The sequence below is a fragment of the Octodon degus genome, unplaced genomic scaffold (genome assembly GCF_000260255.1).
Source record: "Octodon degus isolate 3935 unplaced genomic scaffold, OctDeg1.0 scaffold00114, whole genome shotgun sequence".
Classification (NCBI taxonomy): domain Eukaryota; kingdom Metazoa; phylum Chordata; class Mammalia; order Rodentia; family Octodontidae; genus Octodon; species Octodon degus.
Window position 1 is genome coordinate 4123514 of NW_004524690.1, and position 23417 is coordinate 4146930.

Here is a 23417-nt window from a genome sequence, read left to right on the forward strand (position 1 = left end):
TTAACAACCTAAGTTTGCAGACCAAAAATTAGAGAAATAGAAGGGCTGCAAGGACAGCCAACATTTTGACCATAGCCTTTCTAGGTTAGTAAAGACTCAGGACATAGGAAAACTATATTGTAACATCATGAAACTCAATCGTGTCCCAAATTTTCTGATCAAGTTCATTATGGAGCCACAGAGCAATGTGATCAATGATGTAGAACGTGCCTAAAGAGAGTCACCTGGGGAGAAAGCATTCTCTCAGGCTTTCACAGAGAGCAAATCGGTCAAGCAATGGCCGTGACTCATCCACATAGCTGACCCTGACAAAGGATCTGCAAACTGCAGTACAGGGTTATAGGATAAATTCTGAGGGTATTTGACTGATCTTATCAGATACAAAAGTTACATTTCTTATTATATAGGTCTTTATCTTGGTCTTAACCATCCAGCAGAAAAGTATAAAAATGAGGTATATAAAGTAAAGCCTTATTAATATGCTAAGCTGTAAAAGGCTGAAGTCAATGACTTTTGTGGATAACCCACTACTATTGTGGACTGCTGGACTGTGTTGCATTGTTTTACTGAATCTACATACCTATAGTATTTAGATGCCAATGGAATACCCATCTCTGACAGGACTAAACAATAAAAGGGGATACAATGGAAGGACCATATCTTTATATGCAGAATAGTTAGGGTAGATATACAGCTACTTTCACTTAATTCAATGAGAAGAAAGATTTGTACTAATAGTGTTTGGACAGGATATCCTGTCTGCATCTTGTGCTATAGAGAACCACTAAGAAGATAACAGTTATTGAAACTGTCTTATTAATTAGTTTTGAAACTGTCTTATTGCTACTTGTTTCTCAATAAAATAAAATAATAATGTAGAGTAGTATTTGCATTAAATCTACACAAATCCTTCTTTTATAAACTTTAAGTAATCACTAGATTAGTTATAGTATGAAATACAGGTAAATGTAGTATAAAATGATTATTGTACCATGTAGTTTAGGCAGTAATAACAAGAAAAAAAGTCAACATATGTTCAGTACAGACTTAACAGTTATAGTCCTGACTACAATTTGTGCCATCAGTTTGCTTCATGAATGGAAAATACATGTATAGAGAAGACTGACTTTATCTTTTTGGTGTAGCTATGAACTCAGCTCGCTAATATTTAGTTGAAATTTTTGTGTCTAAGATGTATATGAGGAATTTTGATCTGTTATTTTCTTTTCTAATGATGCTGTCTATTTCTGTAGATTATATGCAAATGCTACTCTACATTATTTTATTTTATTGAGAAACAAGTAGCAATAAGACAGTTTCAAAACTAATAAGACAGTTTCAATAATTGTCATTTAAAAAACATTGTGGGCCCGGCCAGATAGTTCAGTGGACTACTGCTTAGGCAGAGCGCAGTGGTTGGGGTTAGATCCCTGGCATGCTGTTCTGGCCCCACCCCTAGGGCACCCTGAGATGGCCACTGAGACTGGAAATGGTGGTACACGTATAATCCCAGCACTTGGGAGGCTGAAAACAGGAGGATCACTATGAGTCCAATTTGTGTAGTGAGACCCTGTAGACCTTGTACTACATATATATACATCATCATCATCATAAAAGTTTTCCTGATTTTTGAGTGTGTGAAATAATTTTGGATAGTATCAAGGATATTTTAAGAATATTATAGGACTTTAGCATACACTTAAAACTTTTGGGGAACATTTATGTTTTTGTTAACAGTTGACCTGAGTAGGTTGAGATGGCAAGTTTTCTTCAGTCTTCTGTGTACTCTCATTCTGAGGTCAGCTTAATTTGCAAAGCCTTGCCAGAATATTTTGTTCTGCCTTACACTTGTATCTCCCAGAAGTGACTAGGATCTGTGTGGGTGTCTGTACTGTTCTGTTTAGTTCTCAAAAGTTGTTATGATATTGTAAGTTCAGGTATGAACCCACACACAGACTTAAATGATCCCTTGCTCACTTTTTTCCTCTCTGTCATCTTTCTGCCTAGTAAATGGAGGTATTAGCCTTGTTGTAATATTTAATACTTTGCATGAGTGGGTTTGCTTCAGAGGAAAGCCAGGAGAAAATGAGTCTGAGGTTGATTGCAGCAACCACCAAGGTCTGTTGTGGGCTTACAGGTTTCTTTCTGGAGCTTATCTGGATGGACCTGAGCAGATCAAAAGCAAATTATCTTGAAACATCACTCCCCACCCTTTTGCCTTGCCTTCAGACAATAAAGAATGGATTTTGTCTTGGAGTTTTTTCTGTCTGAGCCCTTTTGCTGTTCCAGGATATAGGGGAGAATCAAGAAAGCTTGTAGCTATATGATAACAACAAAAACAGAGAACTCACTGTCACCAGTTGTTTAGACTTCTTCCTTAATCACTCTTGCCATTACTGACTCTTAAGAGTCCTCCTTTGTCTGTTTTCTGTATTCTATCGTTGTTTTCTAGTTACAACCATGGAGAGACATGGGCTGACCCAAACACCTCTGTATTAGCTTAGGTGCCACATATGCCATGTTGAGATTTGATTAAATTTCTCAAATGTATATAATATTTTATATGGATATGTTTCCTTTAGATGGAAAGAAATATTTTAGGCCCTTTTATTGCATGTCTTATTTCATCCTTTAAATTTTTAAGGCCAGATAAGCAATTAAAATACCTTTTTTAACAAAAAATGTTTTAAAGCCTAATGTGGTAATAGTAATAGTGACTTCTGAAAATGAGGTAACATATGTTTCATTTATTTGTTAAATTTAGGGACTTATCATCCTTTTCTTCTACCTGGATGTAGATCTCAAAAAGATAAATTATGCCTGTCTTCTTAAACTCATTTTTTCCTCTTTAGACTATTCCTTCTTTCTCTTCACTTTTGACTCATATCTTGTCGTTCCCCAAAGACACTGACCTCACCTTGTTCTTTAGTGTGCTTTTCTTTCTATAACTCCAAGTAAATAGTCTGAATCTTTTGAAGTGTCTTTCTAATCTTTTTCATATATACATATATATATATGAGAATTCTAAATATTTTACACCTCAAGATATTATACAGTGTTTTTTAAATTGCTTTTTCCATGTAATGTGACTTTCATTACAAAAGATTTCTTCACCATCATACACACTCTTGATAGAACCTCACATTTCTGTTTAATCATCTTCCTGAGCTATATAAGGGGTGATAAAAATATGGTATATTTAATTTTTCAAGTTATTACAATAAAACATATTACCATTCCTCTCCCTTAAAATACTCCCCCCACTTGCAACACATTCATCCCATTATTCTTGACACTTTCTGACGTAGTGCTTGCCCCTTTTGTGTCAGGTCATGCTCTCTTGGCTGCCTTGATGTCTTAATTGCTTCAAAACATTTGTCTTTCATGGTATTCCTTACTTTAGGGAAGTACCAGAAGTCACATGGTACCAGATTTGGTGAATAAGATAGAAGAGGACACACCATGATGAATTTATGAGCCTGCTTTTCTGTTGGATAGTGCGTGTCAGCAGTATTCATTTTGTCTTTGATCACACCTCATAAAGACACTCATGAAAGAGGACTTTCAGAACTGCTTCAGAAATCTCATCATTCAAGAATGATGAGATAATTGTGTTCAAAGCCAAGGCGAGTATTTTCAGGCAGATTAATGAAAATGTATTTTTTACTGTAGCAAATTATATATTCATCTCATTTTTCAGTCACCTCATAGTTAAGATCATTTCATTTTAAGGGTCCTCCTTAGAACCCTTATGGTACGTAGTTACTTAAAATGAGTTTCATATTATTAATGTTGGAAAAAATTAAAATACATAGTATAATATGGAAAGGCTCAGCACTGAACTTTCAGAGCACTGCAGAGCAAGTAGAAGCACCAAGCTTCTAATTTTAAAACATGTGGCTATGACTATTCATGACAAAGGGATTTTGGCTTATACTCAGAGGATACCTGAGTAACCGGGCCTAACGAAAGACAGGATGAGGTAGAGTTTGTATGTTGGAAGAAGGAAAATTTTCCTGGAAGAAAGTCCTCTACCTAAAGACTCCAGGATCTAGAGCAAGTAGTACATGACAGAGGAATAAAAATTAAAATTAAAATAAAAAAAATTCAGTGACTGAGGACATGATAGGTGATTACTGAAGAAATAAACAGTAGCCAGGTCATTTTCTCTGAAACCTCTTAAAGCCTTATTTAGTTACTGTTTGTTCCATGAGACCATACTTTTCAGCCAGAAGAAGCCCCTTGGTGTCCAAGTTGTCGAGGCATTTAACCGTTTCATTCTCAACGTACTGATCTCATCTTAAGTAGAACATCACTGTTTCTTTTTTAAAAAATCTTACTATTTTTCCTATATTTTCTAAATACAGAGGAAAGATTATGCCTGAACATCATTTTCTCCTTATTTCTTATAGTAGAAAGGAAGATAAAGGAAGTTACTCAGATTCATTCTTCCTTAGCATAGCAGGAAGGAGAAATATGCATTATGGAGAGAAATAATATTCCTATGCAAAGTCTAATACTATCTTCATATGAACTCTTGTGTTCTCTATCTATAAAGTTCCACATCTGTAAAACTGATGGAACGTAGATTCCCTTGAGATACATGTTTCAACAGCATGTAATATATTCTTTAATACAGTATAAACATGCAAATTACATTTCATTATAATATAGTGATCTCCCAAGGCCAATAGGTCTTACTAAAAAAATACCACATTTGTATAATATACTTTGAGTATTTACATTTAATAAATATTTCTTTAAAATCTATTCAGTGAGTATAAAGGATGGAGATGAAGCACAATCCTGCTTCATAAAACCTTCTTCAAAGGTACCTTTTGGAACCCTCTTTTGTAGTTTATATTTGAATTGTGCAGTATTTCAGAAATATAGATGTTTCCTGCTGAGTTGTTGTAACATACAATATTTAAAGCAGTCTACTAGAGTTATTTGTGTTGACCTATCCAAAAAAAGTGTTGATATTACACAAAATGCTGATGGCTTATTGTTGTTGTTGTTATCATTGTGTTTTATTCATTCAAGTGTTAGTGTTTTGTAACCTTTTAGCTATTGATAAATATATTGTTGACTGTACACTAATTCCTCAACATGTGGAGAAAATACGATTAGCCAAAACCTCTAAAGAAACTGAGAGAACCCAGTACGTACTTACTGTAGCTATATAATTTAAAGACATTTTAAGTTTTGATATACATTTCAATTTGTATTATCTGTTTCTTTGGTTAAGTTATCAATTATATAGCTCATCACAGCAAAGTAACTCAAAACTCAGTAGCTTAAAATAATACTTACTATCTTACGATTTCTTTTGTCCACTAACCCAGGCAAAGCTTAGCTGAGTTCTATGGCTGAGGCTCTCTCAGATCTGTCATCAAAAGTCAGCTGGCTGCAATCATTTCTGGGCTTGATTGGAGAAAGATTTTCCAAGCTCATTCATGTGATTGTTGGCATAATTCATTTCCCACTGGCTGCTTGCCAGAGGCCTCCCAAACTCTTGGCCATGTGAGCTTCTGAGCACGGACAGCAGCATACAACTTGGTAGCTGGCTTCATTGGCCATAAACAGATGAGAAGGAAGGGAGGGAGGGAGACAGGAGGAAGGGATGGAGAAAGCAGTAGGCTGTAACTTGAATCATTGCATTTCTGTATATAAATATTGGAAAGTGATATAATTACTAAATATCAGGATAACTAAAGACCCATGTTCTAATGAATATGTAGCATTGAGAATATATGAAATTGAGACATGCTCTTATGGGTAACAGGTTTCTGACTTACTGTGCTGTATGGTAATGACTAAGTTGTTTTCTACAGTGTTTATACTATTTTACATTTTCTGTGGCTATAAATCTGAGTTATTGTTGCTGCATATCCCTTCTAGCACTTGACATTCAAGTGTTTGTGGGTTTCAGCCATTGTAGGGGATATGTAGTGGTATCATCTCATAGTTTTTAACTTGTCATTTTCCTGATAATTAATGATGTTGATGTTTTTACCTAACTGAACCTTTGGTACAACTGACAATGTATGTGTGGGTTTATGTCTGCTCTTCAGTTCTGTAATAATTGTTTTATCCAGATTATGTTTATTCCATCATCTCAATATTTCAGTGTCTGTTTCTATTGATTGTTTTCTCTGCTGACTATGGGTCTTATCTTTGCATTTTTGTCACATCTAGTAATTTTTTCTGACAAGCAGTTAAATTAGTGCTTTAGCAGCCTGTTTTAAAGTTTTAATAGATCAGGGTAGTCTTTTTCTTTTTTTTTAAATTTATTTATTTATTTATTTATTGTGTGTGTGTGTGTGTGTGTGTGTGTGTGGCCAGTTCAGCCCACCAGGGGGCGGGGCTGGCTGGCATGTGGTGCTGGGGGATTGAACCATGGTCCCTGTGCTTTGCCAAGCTTGTTCCAAGTAGGTGCTTTAGACCACTGAGCCATCTCACCAGCCCCAGGGTAGTCTTTTGGTAGGTTCAGCAAAGCCTTTATTCCATGTCCTCTTTAGCACCGTTATAAAGTGTAACACCACAGAGGCCCCACTGAATCCCCCACCTGTACATATACTATGGCTCCCCCACCCCACCCCAGCTGGCCACAACTGGAACCTGGTACAGCACTATATGAGCTTGGGGAATTTCTACTTGGACCTTTTCAGTTGTCCTTCGTTTGACCTTGTGTACTCTACTCCACTTCTCCCAACCCCATCCCCGGCTTCTTGTCTTAGTATTTGCCCACTAGCTTAATACATCTCTACAGACTTGTAGAACTGCTCCAGTCTCTGGTACTTCTTCTGTATCTGCTTCACAGATTCCACCTATTGTATCCTTCCTGAAATCTGTTTTCTCCCCTCTCCCAGCTTAGCCAGAGTTTGTTTCTCTGCTTGGATTATTCCCTTTTTTGTACTGCTGCTCAGAAACTACTTCTAACAAAATGGAGGGTAATCTGAGAGCTCTTTTTCTTTCTTTCAGAGATTGCAGTACTGCATTGCCTGTTGTCATGCATCTAAAAATCACTTTTCATACATTTTTATTCTGTTTTTCTAGTTATTAACAGTGATCCTGTTCCTGCATGGTGGCTTTTTTAAAACTTAAATTTCTATTCTGTGTAACCTTTTATGTATCAAGATTTATGTATTTTCTGTATTAAAGATATCTTTCCTTTGTTCCAAATTATCTTCTGTTTGTATTTGGTGTTTTGGGTGGATACTAGGCATAGTCTTGTGCTAGAGTGAAATTCTTAAGTCATTAACACTATAGCATTTACTCTTTTAAGTTACATTTATTTGTAAAACATTTGTATTTATGGATACAACATACAGAAATGTACATTGTTTAAGATATATAAATTGAACAAGCAGTTTTAAAGTGAATAACAATATAATCATGACACAAATGAAAGAAACAAAAACTTCAACACCAAAGAAACCTCCTTTATGAGATGCTCCCACTACCAGGAGCCAGTCTTAGAGCAGAGTCTAGGACACGGGCATAGGGGAGGTCAGGTAACCGGTCCGCACCATCTTTCTTGTGTATTCACTAACAGGGATTGTTCTCTTGTGAGCACCACTGTGTCCCAGTGCCAGACATCAATACACCCCAGCTCCTTGGCCCAGCATGGCATAAATAGACCTATTTATTATAAAATAGCTAGCATAATCTGTATTCTTCCATTTCCACACTATAGCAATACTACACGATGAAAAATGAGTTTTAAAACTCATATAAACTGCTGTGGAGAACTGTGGTATGGACTCAGAGCTGAGGCAAGTGGAAATGCTTCAGAGAAGGGGGAGTGTGAGAGCTTGGGTGTAGAGAAGTGGTTCATAGACTTGGCTGTTTACTGGAGGCATGTAAGGAGCTTTTAAACCTACCAGAGCCTGGTTTCACCTACAGAGATTCTAATTATTTTGTTGTTATTTTCCATACTGGTGATTGAACCCAGGGCTTTTTCACTGAATTATATCCCTAGTCCTATTTTGTTTTTTTTATTTTTTAAAGAGAGTACAAATTGCAATTAAAACAGAAAAGAGAGTACAAATTACAATTAAAACAGAAAAAGTTACAGATTTTCACTTAACAAAGTAATATGAATTTCATAGTATTTGTTGTGATGCATAGTGTTGTCTTTCAACAGGTATTCATATTACCAGATATATGCATGTAAAATTGGAAGAAAAAATAAATGTATAAGAAATTAAGAAAACAAAAAGGAGAAATAAGTGAAAAAGGAGATGAAACTAATTAAAGCATTAACTGCTTCTTTTCATAGACCAGCAGAAATGCACTCTACAGTTGTCCAAACCATTCTGCTTGCATATATATATAGATAAAATCTCTTTTCCCGACTCCCTCTCTTGTCCTTCTCCTCAGCTTAGTAACTTTTTCCTTTTGAGTAAGTTGACTGCAATAAATTACTCCCAGTATCTATTGGACACTTCAGATACCATTTTTCTCTTTCAGGTTCATATACGAAGGAGACAATATGATGTTTGCACATGTGGGTCTGATTTATTTCACTTAAGAATATGTTCTCTAGTTCCATCCATTACTGACATAAGACTCAAACTTACCCTGTTTTATAGCTGAATAATACTCCATTGCATAAAAATACCACATCTTCCTTATCCATTCTTCAGTTGTTGGGCATCTGGGTTGTTTCCAGGATTTAGCTGTAACAAATTGTGCTGCTATAGGCATGTGAGCCCATAAGTCACTGTGTTACGAGGTTTTCTTTTCTTCTGGAAAAACACCCAGGAGAGTAATAGCTGGCATGAATGGGATCTCCAAACTTAGCTTTTGAAGGTATCTCCACATTGATTTCCATAGTGGTCGTACCAGTCTGCACACCCAACAACAGTGTAGAAGGTTTCATTTTTCTCCACAACCTCTCCAGCGTTTGTTTTTAGCTGACTTCTTGAAGTTAACTATTCTTTTGGGGGTGAAATGGAATCTTAGTATTGTTTTAATTTGCATTTCTCGATAACAATGGTGTTGAACATTTTTTCATAAACTCACTTGACATTTGTATTTCTTCCTCTGAGAAGTGTATATTCATTTCAGATGCCCATTTTTGGATTGGGTCTTTGAATTTGGGGGGCCTGATTTTTTTTAAATTCTTATATGTGTTCTAGATAGAAGGCCTTTGTCTGAGGGACAGTCAGCTATAATTTTTTCCCAGTTTGTTGGTTTTCTTTTTACTCTGTTGGAGATTTTCTTTGAAGTGCAGAAACTTTCCAAAATGAGATTCCAGTTGTTGATTCTTTGAAGTATTTCCTGTGCAGTTTGGTTTTTGTTCATGAACTCTGTATCTACCCCTATGTCTTTAAGATTTCTACCTACATTTTCCTCCAGAAGATTTAGTGTTTGTATTTTAATATTTACATCTTTGATCCATTTTGACTGTAGCTTTGTGCATGGTGATAGGGATATCTAGCTTTAGTCTTCGGCATGTAGAAAGCCAGTTTTTCTAGCACCATTTATTAAAGAGGCTGTCTTTCTTCCAGTGAGCCTATTTTGTCCCTTTATCAAAGATGTGGTAGGTAGATGTGTTTACAGTTTTGTCTGCATCATCTATTCTGTTCCACTGATCCTCAGGTCTGTTTCTATCCCTGTACCATGCTGATTTTACCATAGTAGCTTTATAGTATAATTTCAGGTCAGGAATTGTGATACCTCCTGCCTTTCCTTTTCTTCCGCCAGGATTGCTTTTGATATTCTGTGTCTCTTCTGGTTCCAAATGAATTTGAGGAAAGTTTTTTCTAGCTCTGTGAGGTATACTAATGGTATTTTAATTGGGATTGCATTGAATCTGTATAGCAATTTTGAGACTATGACCATTTTCACAATGTTGGTTCTTCCTATCCAGGAACATGGAATGGGTTTCCATTTTCTCTAATCCTCTTCAATCTCTTTTCTTAGAGTACCATAATTTTCGCTGTATAAATCTTTTATGTCCTTTGTGAGTTGATTCCTGAGTATTTCACTTTTTGGATGTTATTGTGAAAGGCATAGTTTCCCTAATTTATCTTTCCGTGTGTTCATTGTGTACAAAAATGCTCCTGATTTTTGGGTGTTAACTTTGTATGCTGCTACATTGTTGAATTTGGTGATTAAATCTACAAGACTCTTGGTAGAGTATTTGGGTCCTTTTATGTACAGTATCATGTCATCTGTAAATAATGATAATTTCACATCTCCTTTTCCAGTCATTATGCCTTTTGTTACTCTGGCTGAGGTTTCCAAAACTATATTGAATAGGAGTGGAGACAGTGGTCATTCTTGTCTTGTTCCTGATTTTAAAGTGAAGGCTTTAAGTTTTTGCCCATTTAGTCTGATGTTGGCTGTTGGTTTCTCATAGACAGCTTTTATCAGGTTGAGATATAGACCATCTATTCCAATTCTTTGTAGGGTTTTTCATCATGAAGGAGTATTGGACTTTGTCAAAAGCTTTTTCTGCATTTATTGAAATGATTATGTGGTTTTTGTTCTTGGTTCTATTTTTTAAAATTTTTTATTCATTTTAATGAGAAAATAAAATAGCACTGAAATAGTTTCAAAACAGGTTAGTAGGACAGTTATGATAATACATTGCATATTGTTGTCTTCATAGTGATTATTCAGAGGACAAGATGCAGACATGAATGTCTTGCCTAAACACTATTAGTACAAACCTTTCTTCTCATTGAACTAAGATAAAGTAGCTATATATCCATCCTAACTATCTTGTATATACATATACATATATTTTTTTCACTATAAAATGGTAATTTATATCCCCCCCCCTTTTTCTTTGTTTTGTCGGAGATGGGTGTTCCATTGCTGTTAGAAAAGCTGTATTTGGAGAAGTCTTTAAAGGATCTTTTCATATTTGAGGCCAGTTCAAATATTGTAGGTACTCGAAGTCAACAAAATAACCCAATATAGTCCAATAGTCCATATTAGTGGGTTATCAGCAGAACTGGCATCTTGGTTCTGTTGATGTGGTGTATTACATTTATAGATTTGCATATATTGAACCATCCCTCCATTCCTGGAATGAATCCCACTTGATCATGATGTGTAATCTTCTTAATGATTTGCTCCATTCTGTTTGCTAATATTTTATTGAGGATTTTTACATCTGTGTTCATTAGAGTTTGGCCTGTAGTTCTCTTTTTTAGTTGGATTGTTCTCTGGTTTTGGAGTCAGAGTAATAGTTGCCTCCAGGAATGATTTTGGGAGAATTTCTTTCCTTTCAAGTTCATTGAAGAGTTTGAGAAAAGTTGTCATTAAATCTTCTCTAAATTTCTTGTAGAATTTTGCTGTGAATCCATTAAGACCTGGGCTTTTCTTTGTTGGTAGGTTTTTTATTATATTTTCAATTTCATTTCTTGATATTGGGTTATTCAGAGTTTGTATATCTTCTTGACTCAACTTTGGCATTTCATGTGTCTTAAGAAACTATCCATTTCCTCTTGTTTTTCATCCTGTGAGAGTAAAGATTTTGGAAGTAGGTATTGATGATCTCTGAATTTCTCTAAAGTCTCTAGTGATATCTCCTTTTTTATTCTTTATTGCATGAGTTAAGGTTTTTTCTTTTTTTAATTAGGTTGGCTAGGGGTTTATTAATTTCATTTATTCTTTCAAAGAACCAACTCATTGATTCATTCATTCTTTATATTGTTTTCTTTGTCTCCAGTGCATTAATTTCTGCTCTAATCTTTATAATTTCCTGCATTGTTTGGGCTTTGGGCTTGACATGTTCTTTTTCTAGGAGCTTAAGATGCAGCGTAAGATCATTTATTTGGGCTTGTTCTGTTTTCCTAATGTGCAAATTTACCACTATAAATTTTCCTCTTAAGACAGCTTTCAAGGCATCCCATAGGTTTCAGTAAGTTATATCTGCGTTTTTGTTTGATTGTAAATATTTTTTAATTTCTTCTTTAATTTCATGTGTGATCCACTGGTTGTTTAGGAGTTTGTTTAGGAGGTTACTTATTTTTCGTGTGTTTGTGGTGTTTTTGTAGTTTCTTTTGTCAATAATTTGCAGTTTTCTTGTACTATGATCAAACAGAATGCATAGGATAATTTCAGTTGCTTTGCATGTACTTAAGAGTGCTCTCTGTGCTAGTATATGGTCTATTTTGGAGAATGTTCCGTGTGCAGTTGAGAAGAATGTGTACTCTGTTGTTGCTGAATAAACACTTTATAAAGATCTACTAAGTCATTTTCTTTACAAATTTGGTTTAGTTCTTTTATTTCTTTACTGATTTTTTGCCTAGTTGACCTATCTCTATGTGACAGTGGTGTATTAAGGTCTCCCATTACTATCGTATTATTGCCCATTTGATTTTTCATGTCCATTAAAATTTGTCTTATGTAGGAGGGTGCTCCTACATTGAGTGCATATATATTTATTACTGTTACATGTTCATTGTAACAGTTTCCATTAACAGGTATGTAGTGACCTTCTTTATGTCTTTGGATGATTTTTGATTTGAAGTTGATGTTGTCAGCAACCAGGATAACGACCCCTGGTTTTTTCTGATTTCCTGTGGTAAGAAGGATTGTTTCCTATCCTTTGACTTTTAGTCTGTGAATTTTCTTTGGAGTTAAGTGTTTCTTGTATGCAGAATGTTGGATTTTCTTTTTTTTTCTTTTTATGATAGGGTCTACAGGGTGTTCACAGTCTCACTACTAGTTCCGACTTGTAGTGATTCACCTGTTTACAGCTTCCCAAGAGCTGTGATTACAGGCATGTGCCACCATATCCAGACTCAATTGCCATCTCAGTGCACCCTGGGGGTGGGACCGGCATGGCAGTCCTGGGAATCAAACCCCTGCCCCCCGCGCCTGCTTGCAGGTGCTTTATGGATTTTGTTTCTTAATCCACTCTGCTAGTCTATTTCTTTTGATTGGTGAATTGAGGCCATTTACGTTGATGGTTATAATTGATATATATTGGCTTATCTTTGTCATGTTATTTTCCTGTTACAGGTTCTGTAATTTTCCCTCTTTTTCATTATTTGCTCTATTTGGTGGTTCCTTTATGTTGTTCTTTTTTTTTTTTTTTTTTTTTCCTTTTGGCAGAACCAGGGATTGAACTCAGGCCCTTGCGCTTGAGAAGGAAGCACTTATTCCACTGAGCCATCTCCCCAGCCCCTTTTTTATGTTGTTCTTGAAGCTGTGGCTGTTTCTGTTTTTTTCTAGAATATCTTTCAATACTCTTTGTAGGGTTGGTGTGGTGGTCATGAATTTCTTCAATTGTTCTTTGTTGTGGAAAGATCTTATTCTGCTATTGAATTTGATAGTTTTGCAGGGCATGGTGGAAGTTATTTTCTTTCAGGACCTGAAGTACTTCACTGTAGCTCTTCTTGATGGTTTGTGTTGGGATATCTGCCATGGTTGTGATGGGCTTTCCATTAGATGTGATCTGTTTTTTCTCTCTAGAAGCTTTTAATATTTTGTTCTTTTGCTGAATTTCTGAGATTTTTTTTTCCGGGACTGGGGATTGAACTCAGGACCCTGTGCTTGCCAGGCAAGCATTTATTCTACTGAGCTGTCTACCCAGCTCTCTGAGATCTTGATTATTATGTGTCTATGTGTAGATTTATTGTGATTATGGCTGTGTGGAGTTCTTTTTTGTATGTCAGGTTCTTTTTTCATGTTCGGGAAATTTTCTGCTAGTACTTCTGCAAAGTCTCCTGCTGCTTCATTGATACCCATTATTCCTATATTATTTTTCTTTGCATTGTCTTATAGCTGATGAATTGTTATTTACTGGTTCCTTGTTAGTTTTAAGAGATATTTTATTTCACATTTATTAGCTGCAACACTCTTTGAGGTCTGGAAGTCTATCTTCAGTTTCATTCAAGCGGTTTTGCCCACTTTCAGTTGAGTTATTAATATCCTGGATATCTATTTGAATCTGTTTTGTGCATTCTAATTCTTTCCTGTATTGTTCAATCGGTGTTTCTATCATTTTCTTTATTCTCCTCTGGTTTTTTTTTTTTTTTTTTTTTTTTTTTTTTTTATTTGTTTTTTTTTTTTTTTTTTTTTTTTTTTTTTTTTTTTTTTTTTTTTGTCTACATCTTGTTTAGTTGTGCTGAGCAGTTCTTGCACAATTGTCCTTTCTTTTTGGACCTGGCAGATAATTTCTGCTCTTATTCTTCTATAGCCTGATGGACTTGTTTCTTTACTTAGGTTGCTATCATTTCTGAGATTTCAGGTATGTGATTTCCAAGTTCTTGTATGTCTTTGTCCCCTGGATTTCTTCTGGGTGTGCTAGAGGATTAAGATTGTCTTTTGGTCCTGCATTTTGTCATTTCTGAAGCTCCCAATAGATCACCCAGATAAGAGTCTTGCAGGCTGCACGGAGTTTGCAGACATTCTTAAATGGCTCCAGGAAAGTTCCACAGCTGCTTGAGCTGGGCCCACAGATCGCAGTTCTCCTGAGTCCCACAGGCCACTCAGAGTTCTCCTAAGTTCTTTAAAGTTTGGACCTGTACCAGCAGAAGCTCCACACCTACGTGCTGGGGGCTAAGGAAGGTCAGAGCTTACCATAGTCCCACAGGCTGCCCAGAGTCTGCCAATTCTTAAATGGCACCAGGAAAGCTACCTTTTTTTTTTTTTTTTTGAGACAGGGTCTTGCTAAATTGCCTAGGCTAGGCTCAAGCTCCCTATCCTCCTGCCTCAACTGGCCACAGTGCTGGAATAAGAGAGTTTGCCACCATTTCCAACTTATTCTGGAAATGTGTACAAGATCTTTAAGTGATTCAAATGTGCAAAAGTACACAACCTTCCAGTGCAATCCATGGTGAGAATAAAGAAACAAACACATATCTGTAGATGTGGGGAACCAAGGGATCTGAAATTCAATTAGAATAATAGCTGAACAAGGCCTTGACCTGGGGCCAAAACTGGGTTATTAATTCATGATGAAGGGAGTAGCCCTGAGATAGTGACTGTGAAAATGGCTGGAAGTATGGAATTACATGAGTGCTGTGAGCTTAGCTAGGTAGGATGCCTGAAATCACCTCTACAATATGCATAGTGAGATATGCAGAAAGAGTAATCTACATATCATGGATGGAGGAAGAATCTTGTGTTTTGGAGTCAGCACTTCCAGCTTTGATGTCTGCTCTTCAGGCTCTGATATGTCATAATTCTTTCTCTAGCCTCAGTCTTAGCAGACAGCAGACTCACCCAGCATAGCTCATGCATACTACTTGGGAGCTATAGGTAGGCATCACTGGCCTATTGCATGCATTGCTTTGAAGGCCGCACATCAGTACCTCAGCTAGACCCATCTACACTGCTTAAAGCCAACTGAGGGGATAGAACAGTATCCTAGTCAGTTCTGTAAATATCAATACATGGAAATAGAGCCAGATTTAGCCAAAATAGAGACAAGTGCTCTTCTTTCAAGGAGAGCTGTCCTCGTTGTCCTTTACAGAACAAATTTTTGTTGTTGTTTCGTTTGAAATTTCTTTTTTCTTTTTTTCTTTTTTTGTATTTAAAACAGGGTGTACAGGGTCTTACTGCGTAGATCAGACTCATAGTGATCCTCCTGTTTACAGCCTCCCAAGTGCTGAGATTATAGGCACGTGCCACCACACCCCGTCTCAGTGGCTATCTCAGCGCACCCCAGGGGCAGGGCCAGCACAGCAGGCCTGGGGATCAAACTGCCAGCCTCTGTGTCTGCCTAAGCAGGCACATTAATCTGCTGAGCTACTTGGCCATCCCTGAAATTTAATGTACCATGAACTGACTGATACTTTGGTAAGATACTGTGAAAAATGAATTAGTATTAATATAAATAAAGTGCAAGCCCCAATGTCACTAAATTCAACCAACATACAATAACTGAATAAAATGACTATTAAGATGTCAAAATGTTTGCTCTTGTTTCCATGTTTGTTATCACAGATATGAAACAGAGTTCGTGCTGGCATAGTCTGTAGGCCAGACTTATAGTAGTGAGGGAGAAGGGAGCATAGCAAGAATCCTGTTGTAAGTGAAGGAAGCGTGAGCTATAGGAGGTATGTTGGGTTCAGAGCACATGAGCATTGAATGCTGGGATAAATAGCTTGGCTTTTGTCCTGAAAGCACTGGGGAGCTAGAAAATTTGCAAAGGAATAATCTAATTGGCTTGAAAATCAAGGGGGTTTGGAGTGGGGAAGTAAAGTAAAACATAACTGTATCAAGTATGTAGAGAAGTCACTCCAGAAATGTTGATAAACTCTTTAGAGAATATAAGAATTTAAGTTAGTTTGACTAGTCAGACGACTTTAAATCATCCCTAAAACACAATTAAAAGCTAAAACAAATCAAAACCTACCTAATGTGTTTTCAGAAACTACGCAGATAGAAGACCCAAGAAAACAATGGCGAGGGGAACAGGAGAAAATGCTCAAGGACTATCTCTCCGTGGCTCAGGATGCACTCAGGACCCAGAAGGAGCTATACCATGTGAAGGAGCAAAGACTGGCCTTGGCCCTAGATGAATATGAACGATTAAATGATGCTTATAAGGAAAAGTCAAGTTCTCGTACAAGCCGTAAGTACAGTGTGCTTGGTCAGATTCTTAAAGTATGATGCAATTACAAGTAGTAGAAGACCACTTCTATTTTGTATGAGAGGCAAGGGCGCCCTACAGATTTCTAAGTAAACTCCCCCCGCCCCATCCCTAGTCCAGAGTCTCCCCATTTGGGGTTGATGTATACCTTGTCTTTGTACTTGTCACTGCTTGATTGCCTTTTGTTCATTTGTGAATTAATTTTTACCTTTTTAGAGCAAGCCAAGTTATTTGGTCTTTTTGCTTCTCATGTACAATATTTTTAGTAAGTAAATACTAGAATTATTAGAATGAGGTTTATGTTACCTGCCACCTTGAGTTCACTGATTTTCTTTTTCTCATCTCATGCATTGACATTCTGGAGCTGACCTTGTTTAAAGAAGTAGCTATGATGAGCTGGAAAGTTCTACTTATAAGTTCTTGGACAATGGAAAGCCCTGAGAAGGTGCATCTGTACTGTAGTTCTCTAAGGACATAGTATTCGTACAAAAAAAAAAAAAAAATTGTGACTTTTCTTTTTCCTGAATATTTTTAAAAATTAGAATTTTGAAAATTACTTTATACCTAGGTGTCTGACAAAAAAAAAGGAATTAGAAAAGAAAGTAATATCCATAGAAGAATATGAATCTTGCTTTTAGAGTCAGTAAAGTCTAAGTTTAAAACTATTTATACAACTTAAACTATTTTTTTTTGTTGTTTTATTTTTCAAAAGTATTCTCAGGATCTTCATCCAGTACTAAGTATGATCCTGATATCTTAAAAGCTGAGATCTCTACTACACGATTAAGGGTAAGATTATTTTTATTATGATTCTGTTTTGATTATATGCATAGAATCTGAAGACCTTAACTGGTTATCTCACATTTCCATTTTATGTAGGAAACGTTTCCACTTACTCCTTCTAAGTGGTCTTTTTGCCCTTTGTTTGAACAAGTTCTATGTTTGGGATTATCTTTGTTATTGAGACAAAGTATATTAAGTCAAACTATGGGTTGTCTATTCCTCATATAAGTTGGTTTGTGATCTTTTCTTAAATCTTTTCAATACAGCTATTTTAAGGCTAGAGCTTATTTATCTTTCATTTTGAGAGTTTTATAGGCTGTTCAATATGCAGATTAACTCATGTAACTAATGCCAACATCATAAGATAATTAACATGAGCCTCCATGTGTCCCTTTATTGTACTTATTTACTATCCTCTTCCTAAAAGCAGTACTAGCCTCATTAACATTGTAGATTAATTTTTTAATTTTTTCCTGGCTTGAACTTTGTAAATCTGTAATGCTACTAATGTATTATTTGATAGCTTTTATTGGGGGGGGAGTTGGGATTTTCATTTTGGTTGTTTGTTTGGTTTGGTTTGGTTTTTTTAGGCATGGTCTTGCTATGTAGTTCAATTTGGCTGTAAACTCACTGTGTAGTCCAGGCTGGCCTTGAAAGGTAATCCTCTTGTCCTACTCTTCCCAAATTCTGGGATTGTAGGGATGTACCACCATATCCAACTTAATTGGTTCATTTAAGAACATTTCAAGATTCACACATTTTTATTATTATTAGCACTCTGTTTTGGTATACATACCATAAATTCTTTACCTTTTCTACTATTATTGTACATTGGAGATAATTGCAATTTCTGATCATTAAAAATTATACCCCAATGTACATATCTGTCATACATGTCTTTCTGGTGTACATAATATATGCATTGTTGATAACAGAGTGGAATTTCTGAATCAGAAATACACATATTTTAATGCATACTACCAAACCATATCAATCTTTCTCAATGTCTGCATTTTGGCTCTGAATTATTTGATGTACACAGCTTTTGCCTATTTTTTTTTTTTTTTTTTTGGTATTTTTAATATAATCCATCACCAAATACTTATTTTCTTTATGGTTCCTCATATAAAGATATTGTTTAATTTTCAAACAGCTGGAGACTTTATCATTTATTACTGATTTCAGCTTATTCCATGTATATTTTTCAGTTTAAAAATTTTACTTATTTTTGATTTCTAGTCACTCAGAAAAATCTGTACATTGATATATAGTATTTTGATCAAAATAATCACAGTATTTTTAAATTCCATTAATATCTACATTTACTGTGTTGGATTCTTTGGTCTGGTTTTTCATCAATTCTTGACCCATACAGTTGCCTTGAGAGTCATATGGTATCTAGAGAAGAGTAGATAATTTGAGTCACTGGATGATCTTGTCATCTTTCAGCATTTAATATTGTTTCTCATAGGCAGTTGGGCCAGGGACAGAGCTTTAATCCAACAATCAGAGTTGAGACTAACGAAAATAAGCGTTTCAATCCTTTTCCTAGAGTGTGTCTATCTCCAGATTTAAAGTCCCATGTTAAATTTTCAGATTTTATCAGGGCCTCTAATGCTTGATTGAGACTGTGTTCCAAGTGCCTTTCTTTCTGCCTCATAATTCTGTGGGACTGTTGGTAGTTTTTGCAGTTCATGCTGTTGTTTATTAGCACCTTGTCCTGCTTTTCAGCTTACTACCTATGTAAACACCTCAGAAGGGAATCCAGTGCTGCATTTGGATCATGACTCTGAGCTTTCTTTATCTTTTTGACCTTTAATATAAGTTCTCACAGTAGTTCTCCAGTATCTTGAAATAGATGCCACAATAAGTTGGGTCGCAGCTTATTATTTATTCTTAGAAAAAGAACATGAAAAAGGTTTATGTAGAGGTTGGGTGGGGTGTAGCACAGTAGTAGAGTGTGTGATTAGTATGCACTACTAGGCCTACATTCAGTCTCCAGCACTACAGCAAATAAAAAAATAAAACAAAACAAAATTTACTGGAAATAAAGTCTTACTTCGACTTGGACTTCTTAGACATCTATAGAAATGATCTGTTTCATTTCATTTGTAAATGAATAATGCTGTGGGGTATTATGAGTCCTTTACTGTTTATCCATTTTTATTTCTGCAGATTTCTTAAGACTATCACTTGATGGCTTGTCAGATGTTTTGGTGCTGTATTGCTGTACCATACCTAAACATTTCTGAGAAATACTAGACTAGATACCTTATCTTTAGAAAGGGAAACAGTGCCATTTTTGTTCAAGACCTCCTGAATCGACAAAAGTACTTACTTGAGCACTACACTTCTCAGGAAGTTATTACTTATTACTGCCGTTTGAAATGTTAACCATTTTTCGTAGTTCTTATCTTGGAACACACACTGTGAATGGAACAACTATAGTACCCTATTGTAGTCCATCTATTTAATTTCCTTGTAGAAAATATGCAAACTGAGAGAGGGTTTTTAAAACAAAAATATATTGAAGTATTTCAGGTAAATAACTCTTTAGAAGGAAATAGAACGTCATGTCAGTGAGAGAAATTACCGGAGAATCCAAGTGGGATTCTCCACATAACTCTCCTAACAGCAGAATCTTTTAGATAAAACTTATTCTATATGAGAGTTAATTTACTCTTCATACTAAAAGTCTCTATTTTATGAAATTACATGTATTTCATTGCTCTGTGACCAAAAGATGAGCTCGAGTGCTCTACCTTTCTGATGAAAGTGCTTTTCTCAGTAGTATGTCAGACATTACTATAGTATAAGGTCAGAAGTGACCCTGTCTTCATCTCCTTTATTAGTTTGGTGCGGGCAAGTGAAAAGGCCTCTTAGATTTGCTCTTGTAGCAATGTGGCCCTTTTGGTTTTTATTGCTGTGTGATGTTCCCAGCTGGTTTAAATTCTAAAAACTTAGGCTGCTTCAGCTATCTATACACATTTTGGCCAGGTAGCACTTTCAGAAGTGGTTGGGTAACATCATAGAAAATAATGGATTTTAGTAACCTGGACCTTTTTGGCTGGCTTACTCAGTTATAATCCCTACATATAATATCTTTTACAGATTAATGTCGCAGGAATAATTCATGAATGAACTAACTCTGCTTTGCTTTAGTGTTGCTGTGTACTACCCTAAATTTTTGGTCACAGTCACATCTTTTTTTCAGGAAGGTCAAATACTAGTTTCATACTTCACTGTCTTGATGCAACAGTATTAGCAGGTGCCATGTTGACTTTTCCCAAAATCAAGTCTTTGGGAACTGAGTATTTAGGAACATCTGTCTAAAATATATTTCATACTATTTTATATAGTGATTATAGATAGTGATCATTGGACTTTAGTGTCCTCCTCAATCAAATGGAATGGCAGTATTTCCTGATATCGTATTTTAGTGTACTGAGATGGTTAAAAAGTAAGTTGATACTTTCATAACTTTTGATATAGTTACTATACTTTTCTTTTTGAAAAATTATGTAACATTTTATTTCACTTTGTTTTTTACTAGCATATATATTTTAATACATTTGTTTATGGAGACAGCTTATCTTTGTCATATTTTATTTTTAGGTCAATTTTATTAGTACACTATATTATATATATGTATATATACATAAGTATATATAATTCATCATAGGGAATTTATACCTGTATGTAATAGATTTTGTTCCTTTTTTTCCCCTCAATCCCTTCCCTTCCATTCAACCCTTTTTCTCTTTATTTACAGAAGCTTTGTTTCCACTTTTTTTTCTATTCTTTCTTTTCCCTTTTTCCCTTCCTCTCTTCCCACCTCCCTCCTCCCTTGTTCCCCTTCCCACTTGAACATTTTCTTCCTGTTTCCCAATATCTGTCTCACATTTTGATCCTTATTACAACTCTACTATGAAGAGGGATAAATTTGAGATATTTCTAAGTGAACAGATACATTTTAGACTATACTCTTAAATAAATAAATGGTCATACATGTTCAAATACCACATTATTTCTGTGCTGTGAAAAACCAAAAGGGTAAATAAGGATCTTTGTGATATGAATTGCTTGAGAAAAATCTTTTTTTTTCCCATAATCTTATTGAGAAGCCAATAGCAATGAGACAGTTTCAAACCAAATTGGTAGGACAGTGTCAATAATTAACACATTGCATATATTCTTCCCAGTGGTTAATTGCTGTACAAGATGTGGACATGATATCCTATTTACAAACACTATTAGAACAAATTCCTCCATTCATTAAGAGAATGTAACTATATATCTATCCTAACCATTTTGAATACACAGATACAAAATGGACATTCATCTATATCCCCGAAAAATCTATTTTTTAAGAATAACAATGAAAAACTTTTACTCAAAAATTAGTCTTTATTTATAATAGATATTTAGACCATAGCCCTCTTGGGATAAAGGACAGATGTCAGATTCAGCTAACATTTTTTTAAAACTTGAGGCTCAAGATTATAAATAGGTAAGATGTCAAAATTTAGTGGAGAAAATTTTTGGTGAATCTCATCAAATTTTTACCATTGTTTTACTAAATTGAAATAGGTTGCTGGAAATGTAAAACAGAATCTTTAGAATAAAAAAGGAATTTGAGAAATTTATTGAACACCATAGCATATGGTCAGATAACAACTTTCAATTTTGTAGAAGATGAAAACAAAGGTGCTTTCATTGTATATTCAAGTCTGAATGTGGCTAGTTACTAGGCAGTTATTAATAACAGATTACCTTTTATTCTCAATATTTAATAACATTAAAATGGCATCACTTTGAATTATTTTTAGTAGAAGTGATAAACTTAGAAAAGTCACATTTTCATCTGTTATGTAAATTTAAAAGAATGGCAGTTAAATTTAAGAATTGGTTTATAACTGTAAATAGAGTTAAAGTAATTAATCATGTGTGTGTCAAAATGTCTTGTTAACCAATATAACTAATGTAATAAAAACCATAACAATGTGCTTCAAGTGAATAGAAATATTCTTCCTGAGAATATGCAGTACATTCCTACCATAAATAAGAATTGTCTCTTAACTGCACATGAATGATATTTTTACACTTACATTTTAAAAAACTTTGGCTTGCGTTATGAGTTCTTTCAGCTATGGCTTACCTTATTTCAGGGTGTTGAAAGAGAAAGCAGCACTAATTAGAAGCACCAGAGTTTTCAATACTGATGGTTTATTCTTCTCTTGTGATAATTGGCAATGAATTTGTATTGAAGGTGGTATTGGTTCGAAAATAGTACAACAACCTTGATGAATTTTTAATGAAATTAAAAATGATGATTCACACTCACTAAAAAAGTAACCTAAAAGAAAATGAGAGGTGTATTATTTAAGTACTAAAAATAACTATTATACTATGCTAGTAATTTCAAATAGTTAAAGTTTATATCGTGCTATTTTTTTGTCCCCTTTCAAAAGCATGGTTGGCACATTTATGGGCCTCATGTTTTATTTCTGTCTTCTAACTAATGATGTTGGCTGCCTTTTCTAACTTTGAAGAGTACTGCACTGCAAACTAACTGATATATACTGAAGAAGAAATCCTCCATTGGCATTGCATTGCTGAAGAGATACTCAGTTTTTCTTCACCTGTGTAAGCCATTGTATCAGTCTTTTCATCTTAAGTCTTAAACACACTTATGTCCATCATGCTCGTAGCATTATCCAAAATCAAATACAATTACTTCTAGAAGAGGACAAAACTGGGTGGACAAGATTGACAGGAAAAGAATCATTCGTAAGTGATCAATTTAAATAATTTTATATAGCCTGTACAAATTATTAAGCAGAAATTGGTAAAAATGAAAACAAAATAAGTAAAAATTTTTTATTGCTTAAATTTTTTTCCTTTTTAATATTTTTGACCAATTTTGCATACTTAATGTTTGGTAACCTGAATAACCAATTTATTTTTTTTCAAAATTTTATTGATAAACAGCAATGAGACAGTTTCAAATCAAATCGGAAGTACAGTTTCAACAAATAACACACTGCATATATTCTTCTTAGTG

At 35.1% G+C, this 23417-nt stretch overlaps 1 protein-coding gene across 2 annotated transcripts in view; it reads left to right on the forward strand.

The window, feature by feature from the left end:
- Wwc2 (WW and C2 domain containing 2) overlaps window positions 1-23417 on the forward strand; it is a 279014-nt gene that overhangs the window by 147296 nt on the left and 108301 nt on the right. For both annotated transcript variants that reach the window (XM_023699612.1, XM_023699613.1), the window contains exons 3-4: window positions 16349-16552; window positions 17283-17359. In XM_023699612.1, coding sequence (XP_023555380.1) covers window positions 16349-16552; window positions 17283-17359 — 281 coding nt within the window. The remainder of the gene's footprint in view (window positions 1-16348; window positions 16553-17282; window positions 17360-23417) is intronic.